Source organism: Phoxinus phoxinus (assembly GCF_949152265.1).
Source record: "Phoxinus phoxinus genome assembly, chromosome: 3".
NCBI lineage: Eukaryota > Metazoa > Chordata > Actinopteri > Cypriniformes > Leuciscidae > Phoxinus > Phoxinus phoxinus.
Window position 1 is genome coordinate 24,356,593 of NC_136878.1, and position 22,717 is coordinate 24,379,309.

Sequence of the window (22,717 nt, forward strand, 5' to 3'; positions counted from 1 at the left end):
TTTTACCATATAATGAACTGCACTGGCCCAGCAAGCAAAATTATGAATATGACAATGTTAAAAAAGCATACAACAACATAAGTGTGATACCGAACACATTTGTTTTGATTGGATGCACATATTTTTAATGTCACCATCAAAATATATTTTGTAAAACATTTAATTGCCTACTAATTGACTTCAATGATTTAATAATTATCTAACATGTCATAAAATTATATGGACACATGCTGGAATAAGCTAACAACATGATTCAAACAAGAAAATTAAAAGATATCGTTTAAAGAAATCTAATAGAGTGAGCTTGAAGGAGTAAAAAAAGGGAGTTACACAAGTTGTAACAGATCAAGTTATTTTAATTCTCAAATAATGCTGTATTGAGACATTACAGACTTGTGAATGCATTCAATCGTTAAGACTTAAAATCCTCTGTTCATAAAATCATCCCCTCTCCTAAACAGAAACACTAAAAATGTCTGAAACATCTACTTTTTTTCTGAAACAAAAAAATGATAAGCAGTAAATTATAATAATCAACCCATCACAGAGGATCAACTTTGTCAAGACCTCCAAAACCAACCTTTAACCTCTCCTGGCTACTGCTATGAGATTGAACCAAAAGCACACAGTAAAAGAACTACAAATGATGAACTTTTTCTTTGGAGTAGTAAATATTTTACAAAAATCAGCTAAGGGATTAATTTGTATTACTAGAGAACGACAAGAGAAATGCCACTTGTCGTTAGAGTAGATGAATACCTCAAACACAGCAGTAAAAGGAAAACCAGACAGCTCCACGTCTCTCGAAGTCCGCTACACACATGACCTGGTCTAGCTTTTTAAAGACTCACTCTTGTTGGATAGAATAGAGAATGGGCATTTAATGATAAACATTTGTTCAAATCTGTTGCAGACGAAGGGGATGGAGTGGAAAATATCATCTGTACAAGTGCACCTAAACCACGGATTCTGTCAAACTCATACACGCCTTCAACAGATCAGTTTAATAAACCAGAATAAAACAAACTGATTACATTCAATAACGTCTGCAATACAACGTGTACCTTCAAAACAACCCCTGACATGTGAGATTTCCCATCAATACGAGATCAGGCCTGTGGTCAGCTGCTGTAGAATGACTAAAATGTGTTCGTCAGTGGCATTTACAAACATGACCGGAGTCGCATCTGTGGCTTGAGTCCAGTGGTGATGCGTGCATGTTTGAACATACTGGTCCTCAATAGCTTTCGACTGGTCTTGTTTTTCTCTCCCCCGCTCTCTTTCCTCTGAGGGAATAATGAACAGCACACACGCGGATATAAACGCAAAAATAGCTCTCCTATTCACACATGCACAGTCGCACACCCACACGCTCGCTTTTATAACACTCGCTGGGAAAAAGAGGGGAGAGAGACGAGTCGAACTGAATGTACAGCTCGACGGGGAGAAGCTTGTGCTCCAAAAAAAAAAATGCTGTTACATACATCAATGCAATTGTTTATTCATTTCTACTGATAAGGTTACGTTCATTATATTCTTTTTTCGTCAGTTCACATCTATTTAGGTCAAAAATAAGAATAATTCAGGGGTTATATATATTTTATATATATATACATACACATTTCCTCCCGACAGGCCATGGTAATCCAAATATAAACTCTTCCATCTAATTAATAAAGCATATCTCCTCTCTAGTTTTTTATCTTGTTGTTCATTATATCATAATTCTGCTATAAAAACATAAATTCTGTCATTGAATGCTGTTATACACATTTACTTTTAAGCATAAAGGCAAAATCTCAGCAAATTCCAAGAGCTCTTGGGATGCCAGGGATTGTTACATCAAACGCATGCGAGCAGCTCCTCACCATGACAACCCGAACCTTTTGTGAACCTCCGGCATGAAAACCAGAGGCTTTCCCTGTTTGGCAAAATGATATAGCCACTGAAATGAGAGCTACAAGCATCACCATCACGCACTTTGGAACAAAGAGCTTATCGTGTCGTGTAACTGTAGGGCGTTTGAACTGCGTTATGGTGTTAAAGAAACATCTAAATACTGCGGAGGAACGCACTGCCTTCAAACTGGAGGAATGGACTCTATATGGCATGGCTTTGTGCTAAAACAGAGTGAGAGGAGCCTGTCTCGGTGCTCTGGCTATTGTCAGTTTAAGTGCACTTTGTTGGCACAAGACCTATAACTGCGCACTGGACTTATTCTCTTCCCTGAACTTCAGTTCTTATTGAAACAATCACATGCTCACACACACACATGCACACAATCGATCAAAATACACCCAACCCTAATCCAAGGCACTGTTATTTCAGTAAACATGGCAGTTTGATTTACTAAGCAAGAAAATGCTTAAGTTCTATAGCAAGTAAGAGATGAGGGGCGAGAAGAAATTAAATAAGTCTCAGAGAGAGTGAATCGGTTATAATGGCACAGTAGTGTTCAAGTACAGTTTGATTTCGCACACCTACAGATGATGAAAAATCAAACTATTAGTCTCCGCCTCTCTCAGAAATGCAACTATTTATAATTATTTGTCTGAAGTGTTGCGCCGCAATGTTAAATGATGACTGACTGAATGTGTCATTGGCATTTAGTGCTTGTCTAGACTGCGACAGCAGCCAATAAGTCCAGCGGGAGGGGAGGGGCGATTAGGTAACCCATGATTGTACCGCCACAAGCTACTTTACAAATCAGTGCTAAAATCATTTAGTGTTCATAACTACAAAAATGTTCAGGAAGGATCAAAGTGCAACAAATATTAGAGTACACAAACTCGTTACAGTGATATAATACCATCTTTGTCAAATAGGGAATGAGAAACAAAACGACTAGATTGAGAAGGTGTTCGATTCATGTAAATGTAGATTATCTGCATGGAAATGAGTGAAAAGCTTGAGAATAATCTCTGGTCTAGTATTGCAGAGCTGGAGACAGTAACACCAGGCACAAACCCGTCACTAATCCTTAAACTATTGCTTTATAGTGATCCTACTGTATCTTACCGATTCATATTTCCACCGCTCACTCACACACACACTTCATTTGCACACTGTCAGATAAACAAAAGAATATTCTTGCTCCGATCCACCCAAGTCTTTGTATAAAGCATGACGTTTCTGTTGCTAAAACATGGTGGGGTCCAAATATTAAACAAAAAAGTCTGATCAAATGCACACGTCCCTGATGAACTACAAGCCTGCCTAAAAAAACTACACTTTCCAGAAGCAATTTTGACAGCACAAACTTGACTCGGTTATGAAATCACTCAAGTGTATTATGCAGTCGTGTAGTGATTTAATAATAAAAAAAAATCATGTGCCTACTGAATACAAATACTCATCTAAATACGATCATGACTGCTATGTACAATTTACATTGTGACAACCGAACTATACGTTTATGCTGCCAAAAAGTGCTTTTAATCATATCCGGAGTAACTTACTGTATCTTCCTGCCTAAAATCAGAATAACCCAAGAGGAACTCCCTCGTGAAACTTCGAACAAGAACGAGCACACAGCACGTATTGCAATAGAACAGCTATAGAACAGCAGATAATAAAAGTAGGAATAATACCAAATACGTTTACGTACGGAGAATATTAAACTGTAGTATATATATGATGATACTTCGCACATAGAAAAAAAAAAAAGTGCTTTGAAAAGCGAAACCAGAGACTGTTGCTCCATTATGGGTGACTTGGTCTCACCAGCTGACTAGTGGAAAAGTAAAACCCTAGATTCTGCTTCTTAAGCGGCCACCAACATTTCCATCGAACAAACAGTTTGGTGACATAGGCGTCAGATTATTGTTTATACATCAAGAAAGTGAAAACCTTCCCTCGTTCGGAAGGGAAGCCGTCTCAGAATATGTTAAAACTCATATTGTTAAATCAGTTTCTAAACTTCTACTTGTTGAAAGAAAACATTATATCACTTTTATCTGAAACTCTGAATGCAACCATTAACAAACAACTACTACACTATACAGTGGAAATGGAAAATTACAGATGTTGCAGTACCACCTCTCGCCACTGGAGTTTCAAGTTGTTTCTGCTGCTCAAAGTAGCTTATAAAGTCTCTCAAACACACACAGACCGCTGCTGCGTCACAAGACGCGCAACAATTGAACGATTCTCGTAGTTTACACACATTTCTAGTAGAATAATGTACAGTTATCCTTTTTGTCTGGTCCTAAAAACTTCAGAAATATCATCGGAGAGGAACGTTGGCCCCAGTGAGCTGAAAGCTAACCCATAATTAGATGAACACCACATTGAGGTCAGCAGCGCGCTCACGGCAGACACACACACACACACACGCCTAGTACAGTTGGCTCAGAGATCACAGGAGAATGGTGAAGGAGTGTCTTCAGGAAGATGTGTGTAAATAACTATGTGTGTGTTATGTCTGTAGGAGTGTGTGTATTTACACAGTGTGAGAGTGCATGTGGGTGTTGTTGTGTGTGAGGACTCTTTATCTCTTCAGTGTTTGTATGTGTGTGCACACAGCAGAATCTATGTTTATGTGGCGGCTCTTTCACCAGTTCATAATGCAGTTTCTGTTGAGGGTCATAAAGTAGACCTGACTGCTGCCGCCAGAGCGCACTGACGCAAAAAACACCTGAAAGATAGAAAGAAAAAAATATGATTGCATTATAAAGTGGATGAGCTTTGTGAAAATAATATTTATTAAATAGTAACAGTATTATTTAATAGTAAATAGTATTTCAACTGAATTGATATTTTAAGCATTACCCTATTTTAAAAATCACAACATTACTTAAAATTATGACACCCTTCAAGTAACAATTTGTTCTCTAAAGGAAAATCTTATCAGATTTTCTACATTTTTACAGCAATTGCAGTGTTTATCATTACCAAAATTTCTAAAAAGAATTATGATGTTTTTTTAATGTTTCATGCACGGGGGGAAAAACAATTCAGGGGTTTAAACTGTATTTAGATATGTACTTAGTCCCATATTTTGGCAACAGAATTGCAAAACTTGCAGACATCATAGACCATAGAATACATATAATATGAGGAGCTCTTTTCCAAAACGCTATAAATCCATTTCAATAGTTTTCAGGAAAATGACATTTTTTACCTAGACCCACACATTTTGTGAATATTCAATTTATCCTGTTAAAATGGTTGTGTGGCTCAGTCTGAACATGTTGAACAATGATTATTAAATCAAACAACAATATTGTTGATGATAAATTCAAAGTTTATTTATTTATTTTTCAAAACGCTATAAATCCATTCTTCTTTTTTTTCAAAACGCTATAAATCCATCAATTGTTTCCAAAAAAATTATGGTTTGTCTTTAATACTTTAAATTAATATAAATTAAACAAGTGCAAATGCATGAAATAAATAAAAGCCAACTATAATAAATAGTTAAATAAAATAAATAATGACACATTTTAATATTGTCCAGCACATAACACTCATTCAAATACCAGTCCTTAAATACAACAATGTTAAAAATACATTTAAATCATTTAGTAATTTAGGCTAATTGTAATTTGGTGCCGAACCTGTAAAAAGTAATGATAGCCTAGTAATGATAACCATATTCAATAAGTTATTTAGTAATACATTCAGAGTCATTTTTAGTAAAGTGTCAACCTGTAACAAATAGGACCAATTTGTCCACTACATATGCATGAAAAAACGAATTATTAAATAATGATAACGATATTCAATAGGCAAGTCAGTCAGTAATAAATAAATAAAATAAAAATCAAGATAATAAATAAAAATCAGATCGTCCGGTGACAGCCTCCCGGCCTGACAGAAACCTGTGGGAGCAGCTTTGTTGACATCCGACTGTTGGTATTAACGCGCCTCCCGCGAATCTTCTTTTGTTGTTGTTTTTTGTGATTATATTTGTCCAGTCTGCGTTTAGTAAACTTTAAAGCACTCGTTTTGAGGAATTAATTAAATAAACGTCTGTTCAGATCGCCGCCTATTTTGATTGCTTAGAACGCGCCAGAATTCTGATTGGTCGAGAGGATGTATCGCGTTTAGGCTAAAAATAGGTTCGGCGCTTATAGCGTTTTGGAAAGAAACTGCATCTTGCAGTACATTTTAAACCAGGAAATATCGCGATTTTGGCATGGCACGTTGATGGAGCAGTGAATAGGTTCAGTACACAGCAAAATGACATGATAAACTCATTTTTTTTTAAATGGCGTTTATCGCGTTTTGGAAAAGAGCTCTTCATATATAAACCTCCTGAGGTTTAGTTAAGTATCCACTCTAGTATCTGCATTTATTTTTGAAAAAGAGGCCCTATTTTGTACCCCATTTGTGCGAAGTGCAGTGTGTGTGTGTATGTGTGTGTGTGAAAATGTATCACCTTGTCATTTCTTTCACACAGGAACTTAAGCCTCTGAGCTCTCTTGTGCATGAAGACTCCATCCAGGTGTCCCGTCTCTACAGAACGGATCTCAATGGCTTTCTCTCCCCAGCCCATAATCTGATTAGAGCAGATATGGGCTATACGCGTAACACAAATAAAGAGACATAAGAATATTTTATCATTCACTTCATTAATACCGGTCTCTTAGGTTCATCTACAACAAGAGAAATCTACTGCAACACAATCCTCTGTTGGATAATTTGTGTATATTAAACAACTTCTGTGCTTTCATTCAGACAGGCCTTTCCACATTTTTGCGATTCTGCAGAGAGAAGAATATGTTTGTGTGTGTACACTCACCCACTGATGTGGGCATTTCTCCCCACTGCAGCACTACATCTTTAATGATCCGTCCATACGTGTTGACGTAAACACCCTCATCCTCGTAGCACAACAGCATCTCCATCCCATCTGAATTGGGCAGGAATACAATGGCGTGAGGAATCACCTGCGACTGGATCTGACAGATGCGAAGAAAGTGAGAGAGAGTGAAAGAGAGGAACACACATCAAAGGAGACTCATTTCTCTGTGAGTGTCCATTAAACTTTCTTTATTGTTCAACAAATCACTGATCGCTTCCATGCCATCTTGTGAAAAAGGTGCATCACATGACAGCGTAACTCACATGTACAGGAATGTAAATGTCATAGTTGTTTCCAGAGTCAACATCAATGGCATGGAAGCCAGCACTCGACCCATAGATGACTTTTAACCTCTGACCCTCTTCCACTGTGAGGTCAACCAACAGAGGCCTATGTGGCAGGTCTCCAAATGACTGGGAAGAAAGACACAAACGTATGAGTAGAAGGCTGAATTTACAGCACATTACAGAGATTGTGTGGAATGATGAAGTTATTCATAAAAAAAAAAAAAGATGAATCTCTCTCTCTCTCAAAAAAAGATACTTGCTACTTTCTATTACTATTTAAATACAGTATAGTATTTATTATTCCTTGCACTACCAATTACAAGTTTGGGGTCGGTAAGATTATTATTATTATACTTTTTTTAAAGAAGTCTCTTACGCTTCTATTAAACATACTTTAAATGTAATTTATTCCTGGGATGGTAAAGCTGAATTTTCAGCATCATTACTTGTCTTCAGTGTCACATGACCCTTCAGAAATCATTCTAATATGCTGAACAAAAAAAATCATCTTACTGACCCCCAAATTCCCCTCAATTTAAAAAACAACAAACAACATTGTAATGCCCAGTAAACCCCATGTAAGTCGAGTACATGATAAATAAACCAATCTGACAATAATAAAAACTCGTGGTCTACCTTGAAGGCCATGAATTTGTGGTAAGGTTTGGGAGCCCAGGCGTAAACCTCCACCGCATTCTTCATAGCGATAACCAGAAACTTAATCCTTTCATATTTCACTGGGAAAATAAAAAAAAAAGTTTTTAGAAGAGTATGAGACCAAAGTCAAAGATAAAAGCACCTTGCCTGAGGTCTTCTGAACTTATGATTATGAACTTATGATTCTTTTTTTGTTAGCCGCTAGCCAGTTGTATCGGCCAATAATCGGTATCAGCAGATAAAAGCAATTATTTTCACTACTGGCCATCGGCCAATTGTTTGAAAAAACAGCTGATGATCAGGGCGATAATATCATGTCAATCAAATAGGGGCGGAAAAATGTGTGTGAAGAAAATCTCTCGTGTTGAGTTTAGGGCAAATTAACGTGTCAATAACGCATTAACACTTAAAAATAGCAACAAAATCAGGCTCCATTTGACCCCATGAATCACCCGTAGTTCAAGCCAGGGTTGCCAGGTCTGCAGGTTATTCAGTGTTCCTAGTTCACTAGTTGGCTATCAAAAACATTAATATTAACATCTAATACTATATACAAGGAACCATCTAATTTGGTACATTACTAGTTTACAGCATTAGTTAGGAGAGAAGTTTTCCTTAAGAAAATCAAACTATCGGTATCTGCAGATAAGGAGACAGTCAGTATCTGTGCAGTCTATAATTGTACACTTACCAACTTTGTAGTGGACACAGCCCTCCATTTCCCCTACAGTGGTCCAGCCCTGTTTCTTCTCCACCTCTGGGTCATTATGGAGGATTTTATTCCTCAGCCAAGCCAGATAATACACACGCACCTTATTCTTCTTTCCTGAGAGAGAGATACTGAACATGAAGATCCTCTAAATGATGTGCTTGTATGTATCCATGTGTCCACCAAACAGAGTGATGAGTAGATGCATGTGTGTATGTGTTTGTGTAAGTGATGAATAAGTCAGTGTGTAACCTGATATAGTGATGAGGAGGTTCAGTCCCTCAAGAACGTCCATCTGCTGAAACCTGCGTGAGTTGATCAGTGGATAAACTTTACCCTGGCCACTTCGATCCAGCAGCTTCAGACCGTTCTCTGTCCCCACCAGCAGATTCACACCTGACAGAACAAACAAAGTTATAACACACAAGGTGAGGGTGACCTATAACATGCACAGGCACTTTTCGGGGAGCTACTCTCAAAAGTATAGCTTGTCAAGCTTTCGGCTTCACTGAACTTAAATTAGTTCAGATGCAGCCACAACTATTTTGATAAGGACGTTATCAAAAAAAAAAAAAAAGACAAAAAAAGATACTCCGTTCAAAACAGCAGAAACCTTTGTGGTGAAACTTGAGAAAGAAAAAAAACTTAGTATTGATTTCTAGGCACCAAGAAATGTTTGTAGCTAAGACACATGACCCCAATGGCAGTTTCTATTCTTTTTGTCTATATTTTATGTACTTTGGCCAGTGGGTGGCACTGCCACCAAACTAGTCTTGTACATTCAGGAAATTAAGGCAATGACAACAGAAAGTTCATATCAGTACATCAAAGAGTTACACACACATAGCCTTACTTTCCGTATAACCTCATATTGTGCCAAATGCTGTAAATAACTCGACTGCCAAGTGACAAGCTGATGAAGCAGGACAAGTTTGGAAAAGATTTGGGCAGAAAATATCAATGGACAGAAAGTTGAGTTGAAGGTAGAAATCACTTGTTGCACTGGCATCGCCGCAGAACCAGAGGAAAAGGTCCTGTTTCTAGGACACTCGCTTCAATTTTTTTAGCTAAAATATGCATTGGTTTGATGCATGGTCACCCGTTCTCATCAATGTGCAAATTTCACACAATAACTTCACTACCAAAAGACCATGTAAAATGCTTCGTGACTGGATTTTTTTTTTTTGTGAAAAAAAAAAAAAAAAAAAAACTCACACCAATGAGCTAAAATTACCCGCAATGACCCAATGGTACTTGAAATCAAGGACATTTTAAAAGGGCTCTCGATGCGCTAACTTGGACAGGTCTGTTTTGTACGCTAGCTCAAGTTGTTAGCAGCTCTCTCAAAAGCAGATATACATGTGTTCAGATTGCGAAACTGAATTGATAGTCACCATGAAATAAAAATGGACAATTCTTATCTTTTACGGAATAGTGCAGTATTTATTATAAATAATTTATCCGTGCACATTTTTAAAATGCATGTGCCCTCGTAATCCTTAATCCAAAAAAGAATTCCTCTCCCTCTTGTATAGACATCTCTCCTCTGATGAAGTGCTAAGGCCTGAACAACCTGTCACTCACATGAGATCACAGCAGTAGCAAACCACAACGGTCCAACCATCCAATTGATTTCCGATGGACAAAATCAAGTCCCGTACTACATTTTTTTCTAGTTCGAGAAGCTTTTTCACTTTAGATAAACGTTACAATAGGGAGGATGACAGAATTTTCATTTTTGGGTGAACTATCCCTTTAAAAGACAGCTGAGAAACCATAATGAAAAATGTAGTTAGTTAGCTCGTTCAGCTCTTACCCCAGAGAGCAGCACAGAGGATTTCAGAGTTGAATCTCTTCTTGTATTTGCGGATTTCAGGAGTGTCACTAACTGGACGAGTGTTGGTGGGATTGACATTGACCATGGAGCCTTTCCTCACTTCCAGCTTCAGCTGCTCAAAACGTGAGCCCAGACCTACAATACCCACAAACGACACAAGCAGAGAACCGAGAATCACAGCAGTGAGTGATTGAGTCATCGGTCAACAGCAACTTCACAACAATGAAGCAATGATCGTAAATTATTTTCTTAATCAGTTCTTTTGTTTTTCAGTAAAAAACATAAGGATCCTTAAAACAAGATACACATACTTTCAAATAGATACGTCAAGACACACGTCAAAGACTTTAGACATACAAAGACAGTACACTCATATTACTATGAATGGATAAAACAGTAGTTAAAGTGTTGTGGAGGCAGTCAAATGCAAATATATGTTGCGATGTCACAAATGGACGGAGGTGGAAAACTTTTTGGCAGCTTGGTATTTTTGCAGTGAGGATGAATAATTTTCAGTTGTTTTTTAATAGTACAGTGACCTCTTATATGTCAAAAGATCAAAGAAAATGTGATTCCTTGTGTCATGACCCCTTAAATGCTATTTGAGCATTAAAAAACAACATTAATGGGACAGTTCATGCGAGATTGTAAAAAAATACCTAGCAATTGTCAGTCAATTTAACACCGTACCTCCAACAGAGATGTTATCTCCTGTGCCCCCTGATGGTTGGTACATTCCTAGGTCCACAAAGGTAGTAAAAGAGGACTTTCCAGAGGCCTTTACCAATCCCCTGGACTGATACTGAAATTGATTGCATGATCTTAGTTAATCAATTAACTACACACATGTTGTGCAGTGTATCTGTTTATCACTCAAAACAAGTAAGAAAACATGATACAATTATATATGGTGGAGAGAATGAGGCTTTTTAGAAGTTAGGTGGGCAGAGCTCACATCATAGGCAGAGTCTTTCCCAGGGGAAGAGTGGGAGGCTGAGTCTGTGGGAGAGTGGGAGGGCTGAACCACATCAGGCAGGTTGGTGTATCCATTATGACTACGCTTCTCTGGAGTCTGCCAAAAACCAACACACAGAAACAAACATATTGGCACTGGTATTATTCATGTTCTACTCGATTTCACATAGGAAAAACACAGTCCATCAAAAGTAGTAAACCCATTTTATTATTATTATTTGTTTTACACATGCAAACAAACACTCAAAATATTTTTTTGGGAACTACTGATTGAAACCGTAGGTAGTAATCACCCCCCAAACATAACCCTCACAGAAAACTTACTAAACATTTCCTTAAATAAAATGTAGAAATGTAAGTTTAATTAGCCATTTGAATTACAGGGACAGCTGGATGTCCTTATAATGTGGGTGTAGAGACCTGAAACCTGAATACATTAAATCCTCAAAGTAGGTAAAACCAGTACGTACACACACACACACGCACGCACGCACGCACGCACGCACGCACGCACGCACGCACGCACGCACGCACGCACGCACGCACGCACACACGCACAAACACACACATATCCTTACCCTTTGTACAAGCATGGTTTGGTCTCCATATCCCCCAGCACGTTCTTCGTCTCCTCCTTCACCTTCCTCCTCCTCATGGACCACCATAGTGTTTACAGAGTCAGAATCTGCATCACGTGGGCTGATACACACATTAAAAGAAAACGTATGAAAAACAAAAAACAAATCATCCAGACATTTTTTTTAACAGACTTTGTATCTAACATAGTAAAAAAAACACAATCGTTGTCTCCTACCGGTCAGTAGGGCTTTCCTCTTCTGCTCCCTCTCCACTCTCACTCTCTTCACTGCTTTCACTGCTTTCTGAGGAAGAGGAGTAGTCATTAGCCTTCACCGGGGGCCGCGGCTGCTCCTCTGCCCGCTCCTTAGAGTACAGCCCATGGTCCTGACACATTCACATGAAGAAATCAACAGGCAAGTGAGCAACACTTCATCACGTCTCGCATCTAGAGTCACCATTACAATAACATTGGATCTCCCCAGATTGAGCCAGACCATAAGATTTTGATCATGCATTCTGACTTTCAAAAGCTATCTGGAAAGTGGAGGGTGCGGTAATGGGATCTTTGGTGGGTAAGTGAATGTGGTTATACAAAGGCTGTGAACATGGGACTGTCCCTCTACAGACGCGATGGTTGTGGACTGGTGTTCAGTTGAAAACAACAGGACAGAGATTTCCAGGGGGAAAAAACATGAGATGCTATGTCCTCTCTGAATGTATATTCTGTCATCAATTTCTTTCTTCAGTGGAACACCAAAAAATACATTTTAATAATGTCCACATATGTCACAGGATCAAATAATGAAAGCCAATGGGTTCAAAAACAACACCTCAATGAATGATAGTTTGGGGGAAAAAACATTTAAAAAATATCTTATTTTGTATTCCACAGAAGTCAGTCATACATGTTTGGACTGACATGAGGGCGAGTAAAGAATGCCTTTATTTAGTGAAATATCCCTTTAAAAATGGATCCCTGCAAAAATGGACTGCTGTAGACACTTTTTGTCTATTTAATGCTTTACTCATCTGCCTTTACTCATCTTCATTGGTATGCTATACGATAACATAATATACAGTACTGCTCAAAAGTTTGATGTTGGTACGATGATCCCTTTTGCTCACCAAGGCTGCATTTATTTGATCAAAAATGTTTTCTATTTTAACATTGTAAAAGTAATTTATTCCTATGATGGTAAAGCTGAATTTTTAGCATCGTAATGTAATTCCAGTCTTCAGTGTCGCATGTTCCTTCAGAAATCATTTTACATGTTGATTTGCTGCATTTCTTATAATCAATGTAGAAAACAGTTAACTACTTAACAAATCACGGTTTCCACCAAAAATGTTTTTTTTTTTCAGTATTTTTAAATGAATAAAAAGTTCAACAGAACAGCATTTATTTGAAATAGAAATATTTTGTAACATACAGGTCTTTATTCTCACTTTGATCAATTTAATGCATCCTTGCTGAACAAAAGTATTAATATCTTGAAAAAAAACACTGACCCAAAACTTTTGAATGGCATTTCATATGGTAAGTGATTATTGATTCACTTGATTAATTCATCTGCATATCCAAACTGTAATTAATTAGATTGACAGACTTAATATTTTAAATCTTATGTAATTTATGCTGTGATTCACCAGAATTACATTTTTATTATTCATTATTTTTTAAATGTAATGAAAAAGCAACATTCATTTGACATTTAGCCTCATTATGAGAAAATGCAAGCATGCAAAAACACACACCGATACAGACTCATGCTGATACACGGATACGGGCACTGACCTCTCCTATCGCTCTCTTATAGCTCTGAGGGCAGGAAGAGGGAGGAAAAGAGATTGACGTGAGGAGAGCGGGATGAAAAGGATAAAGGAGCAGAGGAATCGTAAGGAACAGAGGTTAGTGTTTAGAGGAGGGCCGAGTGTGTTCATTCTATACAAGACACAGGCGAACGATTTGGGACTCTATGTGCATGAGTGAGTGTATTTTAACATGCGACTCTTGTTTGTGTGTGTGTGGGTCTGTATCTCACCGCTGGCCTGCTGGGCCTCGATGAGGTTCGGGATTCTCCTGGTTTGTGTCGGCCGTCATGAGAGAGGGTTGGGGAGGAATCCATCTTGGACGAGCCTGAAATGAACCCGCAACAACATTATACACTTTATAATTCCTGCAAACAAACCCTGTTTTCCAACTATGAATGTCCCCAGATGGATTGGAATGATTAAACATTATTTTCTATTATCTAATATTCAACCAAACTTTTTTTTTTTTACATTTATTAAGCAGTGCCATCTGGATTTCATGTGAAAGTACAATTATCTGTAAATATTTTTGTGGATAATTACCGAATTTGTGGTCCTGGTCCCCCATGCACAAGGCAATGGTGGCACCAGGACAGAAATAATCATAATTCTGCTTTTCTGCAGGACAGGTGAACATGTATTGATTCTTTTGTTTGGGATTTTTACAAGCTAACCTTGCCTTTCTCCCTTTTCAGGATTTTTTGCGGTCAAATTGTGGAAATAGGACAAATTGCAAGCTGACGCAAAGATTGCAGAGTTTGCTTGATATTGCACTAAATTCTGCAAGTTGGCAAAACATGACCCACACAACACTCACTGAGTATGCGGTGTCTCTCTAGAGAGCCGGTCTGTGGCAGGTTGGACATGATGCTCATGCTGTCTCCTCTCTCCCAGCGCTCATTGCGACTCAGATCGGGATTACTGACACGGAATAAACACATGGTGCAGGAGTCAGTACAGTCATATGATTTGTGTCACTTCAGTTAAATGTGTGTCTGTTACCTTGCTCGGACTGGGTGTCTGATACCGGAGGAGAGATTTGTGTTCAGTGCAGTGGCTATGGAGGCTGTTCTCTGAGGAATCTAAGGGAGAAAGAAGGACAAGGGATAATGGGAAAATTATACATTAAACCACAATGATATTAATAATCACTGATTACATTGTGTATTTGCAAAAGCTGTTTGCACAAACCTGAGCTTTACAAAAACTGAGAAAGAAAACAAAAAACATTATTCTGTCTTACTTTAGGAGGTTGTTCAATCTCAGGAAGACGGATCCAGGGTCCCCGGTCGTCTCTCATTGGTCGAGACTGAGGGGCAGGGGTCTCTGAGGTGGGGTCAGAGTTCTGACGGACTAGTTCTCTGGAGTGTAGAGGACGAGGTGTGGGTGTGGGAGAGGGATCCTGGGTGGGGAAGGCGGACATGGTCTTAGTGGGCTGATCACAAAGAGACTGGGAGCGAGGGACAGGAGCGGCGTACGGTTTTAATGGCACCAGGTGGGCCATCTGGAACTACGGTAGATGGGAGTGAGGACAAGAGGACAGAATAAAAGATAAGACAGAAAAAAGGATGTCGACATAAACCAAAAGAAAAGTGGGAGGGTAAAAGGTAGGCCAATTGGGGAAGGTTAGATTTTTATTTGAGAGAGAAATTAGGATTTTTGTTTTTTTTTGCAAAAGGGGGTTAGAAGAGTTTTAGAGAGAGTAAATCAGTTTACAGGCAATGAGGGTTGGGCAGCAGAGAAAGGTAGGAGATCCAGTGCAGGATATGCAAGTGAAGAGGATGTTCCCAAAAATGTTGAAGGATTACAGAGGAAGCGAGTGGGCCCCACAGGAAAGAAAAAGAAAAAAAAGAAATTCATTGAAAAGAGAGTAAAGTGTTAGCCAGAGCATGCAGCAATAAAGAACAGTAATGATGGCATCCTCCTGCAAATCAAAATCTTTTTCTTTCTTATCAAGGCTTTTTATGGCTATTTATTAATAAATTAAAATGAAGTACATGATAATGACAATTAATTTAAAAAAATATATATATTTTTTCGAGATTTTTTTTTTTTTCAGCAAGAACATATAAAGTTGTATATAAAACTGATTACCGGTACATATAAAACTGATTTAAAATTGACAGTAAAAATGTTACAATAGTTCTTTTGAACTTACTATTCATTAAAGAATCAGGACAAAAATTATCACGGTTTCCACAAAAATATGAAGCAGCACGACTGCATTAAACATTGATAATAAGAAGTGTTTTCTGAGCGACCGTTGACTGTTTTTGATAAGAAATATTACCGAGCACACACTTTTGAACAATAGTGTACATAGTTCAAAGACATTAAATTACTGAGGTGGACACTTATAAAAAGTGTCTTTAGAAATCAATATATTGTTTTGTATTTGCATTTCCATAATCATTAAGGTAGGGACACACCAAAACGATACCAAAGAACTAGCGCTGATAAAAGCCGACTGTGTTGTCGCCTCACATCGCCTACGTCGGGGAAAAAATATGTGCTTGAACACACCGAAAGGACTACAGGCAACAGTCAACTAGCACGCGTGTTCTGCGCTTGTGTAAATGAGATAACTGTCAATATTCGTCATTCAAAAAGGGAATGCAAAAGCAACAAACAGAAAGCAAAAAAAGTTTTGAATATCAATCATGCTGATCACGTTCTTTATTCCACCCCGCTCATGTTATTATGAAAATATTGACGTGAAATTAGAACGGCCTTTCTGTCTGTGCCGTCATGACTTCTTCGCTTGCTAAACTGAACAGCCAATCAGAGTTCTCTCTCTCACCAACGGCTCGACACAGATTCTACATTGAATCGGGCCAAGAGAAAAACGTCCAACTAGAGCCAATGGTGCAGAACATAGAAAAAACTGTCGGCCGGATCTCAAAAACGTCCTGGCGTTGCCCGATGGCAGACCGTCAGCTTGGTGTGTCCCTGGCTTTAGACAAAAGACATTACCGTAACTAGCATACAGTCCAAAGCAAGATGTGTTCTTGTATTCTCTGTATGTGCCAATTTTAATGGTTTAATTATTTTATTATTATTATTATTTTAAAAAGTAGACTTATTAGTCTTATTTTTTAAGAAATATTTATTCATACTGCATTCTAGCCGAATATGACCGCTGAGATTTGAATGAGGGAATAAAATGACAGGTAGCACACCTTTCCCTGCCCACCCTGTGGTTCCACGGGTCTCTGCATGGGTGGAGTCTGTGAAGCTCCCGATTGGCTGATTGATTCTGAACGGGACTGTATGTTGGTGTCAGAGACTGTAGTGCAGATTTTGGGAGAGCCCTGTCTGTTCAGTTTACTGCGCTCCTCAACCTGAGAAACAAAGCATGAGAATTGATATTGTGACGCTTCAATTCAGAGTACTATTGTTTTCAGCAGGGTGTAAGCGTACCTCTCTAGCCCAGGCTGGTTTGTTGTTCTCTGGGTTCTTGCTGTAGTGGTACATCTGTGGTTTCTTGTCTTGTTGTTGCTGCTGCTGCAGTGAGACGAGATACGCGTGCTCCTGCTGCAGCTGTCTCTGAAGTCTCTCCGACTGTCTCTGCTCCTCCAGCTGTTTACGCTTGTACTCCTTCACACACATGAACAAACAATTAATAACTTAACTAGAAAAATGTGGAAGTCAATACATGGCATTTTTGGCAGGCACAGGAAATAGTTAACACAAAACAGCACAGTGTCACATGCGCAAACACAGAGACACAAACAAAAATGTAAAACATATGCCCCTTCCCAACATGCAAAGGAAATAATTATGAATTAATGAATAATTACACACAAAAAAACGTGATTATTTGAGTTTTAGGATATATTGGCTCACATTCTCTGAAGTTTTTGACAACTAAAGAATGAAAGAAAAACATTTCCCTTAGCTGTACAATTCTTCAGTCAAGGATTTCAAGCAATTGGACAGTATGTAAATCAGCTTTGATGTATACAGAGTGATGTAATATTGTGTGTAATTATGTCATATTGTGTTTTCTTCTGATATTTTGACCTTGTTCGCAGCAAATTGTACATTAAAAATGAAACTAATCCAAGCAATATAAACAAATGACCAAATCAAACCTTTATGTTATATTGACTAAAACATAAACAGAGCTGTTAAGACACATACATGAGTTAAGTTTGATGAGTCTCACTTCAGCAAAGGTTCTCATGTTTAAGAACAGGGGTCTAAATCTGCATAATTCTCAAGAGTGTTGTTGTTTTCATTTATAAATAACCTACCATTGAAAAGTTTAGATTCAGTAAAGTTGTGTTTTTTAAATTAATACTTTTATTCAGTAAGGATGCATTCAATTGATCGGTAAATCTTAATACTTTTATAATGTTACAAAAGATTTCCATTTTAAATAAATGCTGTTCTATTGAACTTTCTATTCATCAAATAATCCTGACATTTATTATCACTGTTTTCACAAAAATAGGAACCAGTAGCAACAGTTTTCAACATTGATTGATAATAAATGCTTCTTGAGCAGCAAATCATCATATTAGAATGATTTGTGAAGGATCATGTGACACCGAAGACTGTAGAGTAATGATGCTGAAAATTCAGCTTTAAATCACAGGAATAAATTCTTAAATTATATTCAAATAGAAAACTGTTACTTTACAAGTGTAATGATATTTCACAGTATTACGGTTTTTACTGCATTTTTAGTCAAATAACTTCAAATAACTTAATTTTAATTTGGAAGGAACAATTAAACAAAACATTTAGCTCAACTTAAGCTTCTTAACACTAGCTTTGGGTGAATTTAACTTGATACTGTATTTTTCTTTAATGCATATTTTCCTAAAATTAGTTTAAAACCAAACAATAATTAAAGACCCATGCTCCAGAACATTTCAAAACCCTGCTTTGTATGTTTCCCATTCTGAAACCAGGCGGATTCTAATCATTCCAGCACAATCTCGGGGTCCTGTTACATGACACGCAGCAAAACTGTCTGAGGACTGACAGAGGGAAGAGAAAGAAAGGAGTGTTACCATTAGCAAAGCCTGCTCCTGCAGTAATTGTTGCTGCAGTATCTCTAACTGCCGCTGTTCTTCCTCCAACTTATGTCTTATAAACTCCTACAGAGAGAGGGTTGGAGAGAGAGAGGGAGAGAGAGAAATGGGGAGCAGTGGAAGAGGGGAGAGGAAGGAAGAGACCGATCAGAATAGACTCGAAAGGATAGAATAAAAAGATATTTGAGGGAGCGGACAGATACACCTGTGTGTGCAGCCTCTGAAGATAGAGGCAGACATTTTAAAGAAGTGTTTCTGATGAGCTTTTTAAAATGGCTGAAGACACATCGACAGAGTGAAGAGATTTGTTCTACGCGCTTTATTCACTTACTGCGGTAGAGCCGCAACGTCACGCCGCTTTTATGATCTTAAAATGGCACGCAGCGAGTGTTTACAACTAGTTCCTGCCACTCTGACGAGTGTGTTGCGTATGCGTGTGTTTCTCCAGTCGTTTAGAGGAGGAAAACTGAAGGAAGTGTGATGCGAGGCATGTACATGTGAGGTCGTTCTGAAGAGTGTGTCCTGTGGCACATTGTGCACTAATTCATGCTGATTGGTCTTTTGTGTTTCTGTCAGTTTGAATTGTATTGAATGTAGGGCTGCACACGGCTCACCCACACACACACACTGCATTTGAGAACCTGCTGCCATGGCAACCACTCCACAGACATTCCAGGGCCAGAGCTGTGCTTAGTGGGGAACACCCACGCCAGGCTGCGATTGGCCGGCCCGACTGCAGTTCTGTGGCTGTGATTGGTTACCTGCTCTCTCTCTGCCATCCTCCTGTCCTCCTCTCGTCTCATGTCATCGAGTCTCCGGTGAGGAGCTTTATCCTGTTGCTGCCGCACCATCTCTCTCTCCTTCCTCTGTTGCTGTGCGGGTGTGTGAGAGATAGAGAGAGTGAGTCACTTTAACATATTTGGCTGAAATAATGAGAGCCTTCCTGTTGCTAAAAATCATGTAATGCTTTTGAGAAGGGAATTAAGGGGGAGAGAACAGAGAACATAGTCACTTTCGCTTTCTCTGGCTAAGACATTGGGCACAGTTATGGTGAGAGAGGGTGAGTATAGTGATATTGGTGAGTCAGTGCACTGCGGTGCTGTATTCAGTGGGTTAGTGGCTAGATGGTGCTGCTGTCACCCTGCACATGGCCTATATACAGTATGAAACTTTGAACAGCAAACCTAAACTATATCATTCCCAACACAAGCCATTTTACAGTGTAATTATTCATTTGAATTTATATATCAGTGATAGCAAGGACAATGTGTGTGTGAGAAATTTATGGGAGATATAATAATATATATATTATTTTCAAATACAAGTTGTATTAGAGATGAGAAAAGCATCTTGCACTTCAAATGGAAGAACATTCGACTACTCAATGACAAATTTACTTTTATGATTAGTGAGCTAGAAATAGTGCAGAAGAATTACATTTTTAACTTTAAAATTGTTCAATTAATATTATTTAAATACCAATAATGTTATTAATAATGATGTTATAATTATTATTAATATTGATTGTTCCTATTATTATCATTCTATCAAGTAAGAGTATTAAATGTTTTCAAAAGAAGTATCTTATGTTCACCAAGGCTGCATTTATTTGAATAAATATACAGTTAAAACAGTAATATTGCGAAATATTTGTAAAATTTAAAATAACAGTTTTCTATTTAAATACTTTGCTGATTTTGTACTTTGGAAACATTTCTTATTATCATTGTTGTAAACAATTCGGCTTAATATTTTAGTGATTGATTTTGTCCCCCCAGAATTCTTTTTGAAATGCATTTAATTCAGCATTTATTTGAAATGGAAATCTTTTTTAACATTGTAAATGTCTTTACAGTCCTTTTTGATCAATTTAATGCATCTTTGCTAAATAAAAGTAATACCATTTTGAATGGTAGTGCAGTATTAAATGAAAAAAAAATATATTTCAACTAAAATATTCCTTTGCTTTAAATGGGATAGCAAATTTGGTCAGATTTTTATACCCTACTATACAAAGTATAGTAAGCCATATTCTATATCCCCCAGCAAACATGTCTTGATCCCACCTGTTCTTGATTTAATTAACTTAGCTGTGAGGGGCTTGACTTTGGGAATCTCTCCTAGTGTACAAAGGCGGACATAAATATATATCCTGATCCTCAGTACATAACAAATACACACACTCCTTTGTGTTGTGGCCTATTCATCACCCCGTGTCTCTCTCAGCTAGTGCAGGATAATCAGGCAGTCATGCTAATCATGTCCTTCCACAGTCATCCAGTGACAATGACAACTCAAAACTAAATCAATTAAAAGTCTGACTTTGCAGAGTATGTAGAGTTCTCAATCATTTACCGGGTTTGTCTCTCAAATTCACCAACATGTACCTCACAAAATTCCACAAATACCTCCCTGTGTTCGCTCTAATGAAGAAAGACCGGCTCCAGATAAGAGAAAAAAACAAATGCTGTGTGAATCTTCTGGCTGCACTACGTGTTTTATATCAAACATCGACTTTTCTCAAATATGCTCCTCATAAACTTTTAGTATCATTCAATGAGCTGTTCTGATCTATAAATTAGTCCAACATTCAATGACAGGAGATCAAATCTAAAACACTCTAAGGATAAGGCAATCAAACAATGAAAAACTTGTCATTAATTACTCGTGTTATTCCATACCTGTATCATCAACTTCTTTTTTTTGTGGAACCCAAAATAATACACTGGGCACGTTTTTAAATATAATGAAAGTAAATAAAGATGGAGCTGTTACGCTTCAGGGAAGGTTACAAAAAGAACCATAAAAGTATTATAAAAGTGGTTCATAGGGCTGGGTTATATGGCCCAAAAAATATGTCTGTGTATCTACTGTATATATTTATATACCGGTATATAAAATAAGTTATTTCGCATTCCTTCCCAATGTTGTTAAAAATCACATTACATTCTAATTACGTCACAACATTACAATCTAAAACATTTTTTAATAATGAAAACTCACTATACTAAAATTGAAAATAAATAACAAAAGCGCAGACTAAATGTTAACTTGTAAGAGGAACATACATTCACTCATCTGAGCTTAGTACTTATATTAGCCTACATATGATATCCTCATTACAATAGTCAACTACAATATGTTGTTTTATTATGTGCATTATAAATAAAGTTGGATTGGATTGAATATTTACTTTACAGTTACTGTTTCTACATATGGACTAAAATTCTACATATGGCACATTTAATGTCCAACAACAAATATTTTGGAAAAATGTATATTTTAGTTGCGATCTCCCTATTTGGCGCTTGTGTGCGGCAGCCCTCGTTCACTGAAGTTTATCAGAGACTAGCTTACATAAGGCTCGTCCACTTCAGACAGCAAAATGGGAATTTTTGCAAGACTTTCTAACACTTACAGATGGAGATTATACCTGTGAAATGTAAGTTATGCATGGAGAAAAATACCACATCTCAAACAGAGCAAGTATCTGTCATTACACAAATACAGACCACCTTTTATGATTGGCACTCTGCCCTTATCATTTCCTGTGAGAAGAAAGATGATGTTCAGTGACTTCCATGTGCATATGCATGTACCTCCTCTAAGCGACGCCTCTGTTCTTTCTGCTCCTCTATTCTTTTCTGCCGGTCATGCAGCAGCTGGCGTTTGTGCTCCTCGGGGTCTCTGCGCTGAGCGGCGAGCTGCGCCTGCTGTCTTTTTAAGGCCTCTGAACGCTCCTTATTCTCTTGCTGCAGCCGCAGGAAATCCCTCCGCAATGTCGATTCACCAGGAACATTCAAAATAGAGCTTCAGACATAAATAAACAGAGAAACGGAGGAGAGTCGGTTGATTTAGACAGTTAAGGTTTGCAAGGAGGACCGTACATTATTTTCTCTCTCAGTTACATCAAGGGCATGCACTCATGTGCAAGTGAGTAGGGATTGATCCATGTTGAGTAATATGATAAAGCATTAATGGAGCATTACGAGGAACCATCTATGCACATAA

The 22,717-nt window shown here is 37.9% G+C and overlaps 1 protein-coding gene across 7 annotated transcripts in view; it reads right to left on the reverse strand.

Moving 5' to 3' along the window:
* Positions 1-106: 106 nt before the first annotated feature.
* mink1 (misshapen-like kinase 1) overlaps positions 107-22,717 on the reverse strand; it is a 39,439-nt gene continuing 16,828 nt past the window's right edge. Inside the window, exons 11-32 of one of the 7 annotated variants that reach the window (XM_079605922.1) lie at positions 22,306-22,516; positions 19,468-19,578; positions 18,686-18,772; positions 17,085-17,261; positions 16,844-17,005; positions 14,908-15,066; positions 14,667-14,746; positions 14,482-14,585; positions 13,895-13,989; positions 13,648-13,671; positions 12,088-12,236; positions 11,852-11,972; positions 11,254-11,370; positions 10,989-11,100; positions 10,278-10,433; positions 8,714-8,857; positions 8,444-8,578; positions 7,732-7,832; positions 7,072-7,221; positions 6,746-6,905; positions 6,383-6,522; positions 107-4,636 (exon numbers count right to left, since the gene is read on the reverse strand). In XM_079605922.1, the coding sequence (XP_079462048.1) occupies positions 4,553-4,636; positions 6,383-6,522; positions 6,746-6,905; positions 7,072-7,221; positions 7,732-7,832; positions 8,444-8,578; positions 8,714-8,857; positions 10,278-10,433; positions 10,989-11,100; positions 11,254-11,370; positions 11,852-11,972; positions 12,088-12,236; positions 13,648-13,671; positions 13,895-13,989; positions 14,482-14,585; positions 14,667-14,746; positions 14,908-15,066; positions 16,844-17,005; positions 17,085-17,261; positions 18,686-18,772; positions 19,468-19,578; positions 22,306-22,516 (2,779 nt within the window). In that variant the 3' untranslated portion in view covers positions 107-4,552. Of the gene's footprint in view, positions 4,637-6,382; positions 6,523-6,745; positions 6,906-7,071; positions 7,222-7,731; positions 7,833-8,443; positions 8,579-8,713; positions 8,858-10,277; positions 10,434-10,988; positions 11,101-11,253; positions 11,371-11,851; positions 11,973-12,087; positions 12,237-13,647; positions 13,672-13,894; positions 13,990-14,481; positions 14,586-14,666; positions 14,747-14,907; positions 15,175-16,843; positions 17,006-17,084; positions 17,262-18,685; positions 18,773-19,467; positions 19,579-22,305; positions 22,517-22,717 lie in introns of all 7 variants that reach the window. The other 6 variants (XM_079605919.1, XM_079605918.1, XM_079605921.1 and 3 more) reach the window with 6 other exon arrangements.